The sequence below is a fragment of the Lucilia cuprina genome, chromosome 4 (assembly GCF_022045245.1).
Source record: "Lucilia cuprina isolate Lc7/37 chromosome 4, ASM2204524v1, whole genome shotgun sequence".
Taxonomy (NCBI): Eukaryota; Metazoa; Arthropoda; class Insecta; order Diptera; family Calliphoridae; genus Lucilia; species Lucilia cuprina.
The window spans coordinates 85839848-85845051 of record NC_060952.1 but is presented as its reverse complement, the minus strand read 5'-3'; the positions used below and the strand labels follow the sequence as shown (position 1 = coordinate 85845051).

At 29.5% G+C, this 5204-nt stretch overlaps 1 protein-coding gene across 2 annotated transcripts; it reads right to left on the bottom strand.

Moving 5' to 3' along the window:
- Positions 1 to 1244: 1244 nt before the first annotated feature.
- On the bottom strand, positions 1245 to 2997 carry LOC111687683 (O-phosphoseryl-tRNA(Sec) selenium transferase). 2 transcript variants are annotated; one of them, XM_046949175.1, is made up of 5 exons: positions 2842 to 2997; positions 2650 to 2779; positions 1875 to 2561; positions 1497 to 1814; positions 1245 to 1430 (listed from the first exon to the last, which is right to left on the bottom strand). In XM_046949175.1, the coding sequence occupies exons 1-5, from the start codon at positions 2953 to 2955 to the stop codon at positions 1285 to 1287; spliced, it is 1395 nt and encodes a 464-aa protein (XP_046805131.1). In that variant the 5' UTR covers positions 2956 to 2997; the 3' UTR covers positions 1245 to 1284. The 2 variants fall into 2 exon arrangements, with proteins under 2 accessions (XP_046805131.1, XP_023305918.2); XM_023450150.2 differs by having other exon boundaries at positions 1866 to 2561; positions 2842 to 2961.
- Between the last annotated feature and the right edge of the window lie 2207 nt (positions 2998 to 5204).

Genomic DNA, 5204 nt, shown 5'->3' with positions numbered 1-5204 from the left:
CTAACTATCTATCTAACTATCTATCTATCTATCTAACTATCTATCTATCTATCTATCTATCTATCTATCTATCTATCTATCTATCTATCTATCTCCACAATATATTTCGCACATGCTTCTAAAAACCTTGATATATGTTTTAAAAAGTAGCGCCACTGAAAAATTCTTTTAAAATTAAAATTTTCATTTATGACGTGTACAACGCGAAAGTGATGAAATTTTCGTCTCTCTTATTTTCTCTAAGAAACAAAAAATGCATGATGCTGTTCAAAGTACACCGGTATAGCGATTAGTTTTCAGAAAATCTTCCTCAAAATGACTCACACACTTGTTGTTTACATCGGCAGACATAGCATATTTTAAAATTGCATATTTTGCTGATTTACATTTTATATGTCAGCTTAATAAATATTTTACTAAAAGGTGATTTGTCAGATTTAAATTTGTCTAGTATATACATTAAAGTCAATTTGTTATTGTATGGTTGACTTACCCCTTTTCTTCTTTATATATTGCTTAACACTTAATAACAAGATATTTAACTATGTAATACAATTTTGCAATTTGGAATATTTTCGCACAATATACAAATCTGTAACTTGCTTTATGTATAACACTTTATTAAATGCCGTTCGTTTTGTTTTAATTTAACTTTTTTTTTGAAATTTAATCTGTTTTATATTTAATATTATACAAAAAAAATTTAACTGAAATGCGCTTATCGTTTAGTTGTTGTTATTTAGTTGCTTTTTATTTATTTAATAATGATTAACTTAATTCTTTTTTATAAATTCTCTGTTTTTGTACTTAAACGTTCTCACTCTCTATGATAAATACAAGTGAAAATATTTTGTTTGTTTATATTCCAGTTGTCAAATGGTTAATAGCAGCTGTTTTAGTTATTTGCTACTAAAATACATCACTGTTAAGGCAGAAAGACCGTTACTAAGTATAACGATTTGAATTATATTACACATTTTTGAATTGTTTAAAAAGTTCTCTCTCTCTTGGCTTTTATAATATTACTACTATGTTAGAACTTGCATATTCTTTAAGGAGCTATTAGTATAGTTCTCATAAGAAACAAGGGTTTAAACCCATCAGTTTTCCTGAAGACCTTACCTAAGAACATTTTTGTTAAATGTTCATGTTTCAGATGACTTGATTTCTATAATTTATTAAGAACAAAAACTAATTGTCGTTTTAATAGTTGAGGAACTGCAGCTGCAACAGACTGCAAAAGCCATCATCAGCAATCCGCATTTGTATCATTATTTATTGGTTTTATTTTTTAGCCATTTGCGTATGTAAATCCTTCCAGCATTCTTTAAGTTTTTTAATAAAAACTTCGATTTCACAAGAGGTCAAACCTAATGAGGCAGCAGCTGTTAAATAGGCTGGTCCTACAATATCTTCATGAGTACCCCAGTCTGAAAAAACACAATTTATATTAAAGATTAATTACTTTTCAAAAAACATCATAAGTTAAAACTTACTCTTAAATTCATAACCGTCAATAGTTTTATTTGAACCTGCTGCTACTACCCTAGTACCTGAGATGCCTCTTGTATACAGCATAGAGCCTAATTTAGTGGGTTGGTCTTCACTTAAATTGTCTAAATATAAAGCCATAGATATGGGATTAAATTTGGAATGTTTAAGAGAACATTTATTATTATCTGCAAACTCTATTAAGTGAGCTTTTAAATCCTCGTAGGTTTGTTTACGTTCCCGGCTTAACGTTAAATAACCATTTCTACCCAATGACAATAAAGTCATGAAAACATCTAAGGTTTGGGAACTAGAAGCACGACCTAAAGAAAAAAATTATAAAAAAATTAATTTCTACAATATCATGAAAATACCAGCATAACTTTTGGCCACATTGTGCACAATTTCTTCATTAAAACCAGCCACAATGGCACCACCCACTGGTACCATTAGATTTTTATCTGTACTTTGTACAAAAAGATCTATACGTCCATGCTTAGCAGCACCCTCGATATGCGAACAAATGTATTGAGATTGCAGGCCATAAGCATTATTGACCACATGAGGTACATTGTACTTTTTAGCCAATTCCGCCAGCTCATATATCGCATCCATATTTCGTGGAGCAAAACAACTTGTAGTAGACATTATACACAAAATTTCTTCGTTAGGCAATCTATCCAATTGCTCTGTAAATTGTCTTAAGTTAGTGAATAGTCCTTCTCTTCCTTCTTTTCTTACAGGATTTATAATAATCGGTGTAAAGCCTGCAGTGGTCATACTTTTAAAACAAGATTTTTGATCTATACGTGACCATAAAATGTATTTTGCTTGTGGTCTTTGTTTCTTCAGACTGAGAAAACATAGTGTTAGAGTCATTCCCGTGGCTAAAGGGACTAGAAAGGAACTTTGACAGCTTTTAATGCCCATTGTTCGTAAAAGTTGTAAAAGCATATTATTAGTTAATTGCGACAATATCGAGGAACCTACTGCCTTGGGTTGGGCTTCTAACAAATCTCCAGATCTGCCAATACCATGACCAAACTTATAATGACGACGGCCCACTAAGTCTGGAAATGTGTTTAAATTTTAGTTTTCTTTAGAAGATTTTCTTTAATACATTATTTTTTTAAGTTTCAATTTCTATGTTCAACTTACTACAAGCAATGCGCGCTTCCCTTTCACCTAAACCCGCTTTATGAGGGAAGTTATTACTGTCCAAATTAGCCAATTGTTGCACAGTATATTCTATGAGATCATCACTCCATCCTTCCTCTGGTAGCGAACGCTTTAATCAAATTAAAATTTTTTAAGTTGAGCCGCAATACAATTTGTTTAGCCTTAACCTACCTTTTCAAACAACTCCTTAACTTTAATTTCTTTAGACTTTTGTGACTCTACTGCCAGTTTTAAATAATTAGCTGGTACAAGTTTTTCACTTATTTCAATTTGTTTAAAATTCATTTTAATTTACAAATAAAATGTTTTGTTTACTAATTTGCCGAAAAAGCAAAAACACAAAAATCAGCTGGGATTTGTTTACATTTTATAGTTCAGCGGCGGCATTCTTACTACCAACGGCGTCACTGTTGCAGTCAAGAGCATTGTTATGTTAATTCGCCTTTTGTTATTGTGAATTTTATCACAATCACAATGGACGTGTTTTTTGTTAAATACAAAAGGTATTGGATGGATAGGTAGATAGATAGATAGATAGATAGATAGATAAATAGATAGATATATAGATAGATAGGTAGATAGGTAGATATATAGATAGATAGGTAGATAGATAGATAGATAGATAGATAGATAGATAGATAGATAGATAGATAGATAGATAGATAGATAGATAGATAGATAGACAGATAGACAGATAGACAGATATATAGATAGATAGATAGATAGATAAATAGATAGATAGATAGATAGATAGATAGATAGATAGATAGATAGATAGATAGATAGATAGATAGATAGATAGATAGATAGATATATAGATAAATAGATAGATAGATAGATAGATAGATAGATAGATAGATAGATAGATAGGTAGATAGATAGTTAGATAGATAGATAGATAGATAGATAGATAGATAGATAGATAGATAGATAGATAGATAGGTAGATAGATAGATAGATAGATAGATAGATAGATAGATAGATAGATAGATAGATAGACAGACAGACAGACAGACAGACAGACAGACAGACAGATAGATAGATAGATAGATAGATAGATAGATAGATAGATAGATAGATAGATAGATAGATAGATATATAGATAGATAGATAGATAGATAGATAGATAGATAGATAGATAGATAGATAGATAGATAGATAGATAGATAGATAGATAGATAGATAGATAGATTAGTAACAGTAACATTTCTACTTATGAGCAAAACATTCTCGTATTCGATCTTCAATACAAATATTTACTTTTCCCACCTATAACAACAAACACAAACCCTTAACTGCCACATTTCGGAACATTCAAAACAGTTATTTACAGATTTCTTCAGCTTCAATTAACTTGAATAAATAATAGAACTTATTTTAAAAATTGTTTGATTTATTGTAGATTTTAAAATAAACTATTACAAAAGAAAAAAAAAACAAAGATCACAAACTCCTTGCAAAAACAATACAACTTTTCAATAACATAAAAACGGGAGAAATGTGAATGAGAGTATACATATATTAAGTTCAAACAATGAAGATCAAGATCAAGATTATGATCTTGAACACACAAATAGAAAATATTCTAAGGAGCATAGGGTGGATTTCTTTGATGTAAAAATAATAGTAATAATTTTTTGAGGTTAAGTTATTTTCATTCTCAAATATAAATAATAATTAAAACAGCATTATTATAAAAAAAAATGAAAAGACGAAAAAAAGGATCTTAAGCCGTAGAAAATCCTTTGTAATAGAAACGCCTTGAAAGTTTTTTTTGTATTGTATTTGCCTTAACAAAGACCTTGTGAATGAAAAAAGGTTGAAAAATCTAGGATGGGGTAATAATTACTTATTTATGCTACAAACGTACATACATATACATATGAATAATTAATTTATGCTTTTTATTAAATATTTCTTTCACATCAGAAATAGTTCACTCAAAAGGACTCATATGCATATATAGTATGTACATAAAAACCCTTGACGATCCCAAGTTTTAAGCAACACGTGTTGTTTTATTGCTGTATGAGTTTTTGTATGTGTAGATATTTTTGCAGATCCTTGTGATAGTTTTTTAATCCTTTAAAGCACAGCTGCTCTTTTTTACTATAACAACATTTTGAAAATTTTGCAATATTTAACAAGACTTTCAGGACTTGTTTTTAAAGCAACAAATACAAAACTTCTGCAACACGTGCCAAATTACTGGCAGTTAAATACTGTACCTACCATTAAGTGGAAGAGATATATTGTGAAACAAAAATATTTTTTTTTTTGCAATTTTTTTAATGTCCTTTGAAAACTACGAATATTGTTTAAGATATTCAATTGAAGGTCAATATGAAAAACTTGTTTAAAGGATTTGTAATTTAGATCGTAAAAGAGTTTTACGAAAAAGTTGCTTCTAGATTAGTTTTAGTTACGTTCGAGTTTAGTTCTAGTTCAGTTCTAGTTCAGTTCTAGTTCAGTTCTAGTTCAGTTCTAGTTCAGTTCTAGTTCAGTTCTAGTTCAGTTCTAGTTCAGTTCTAGTT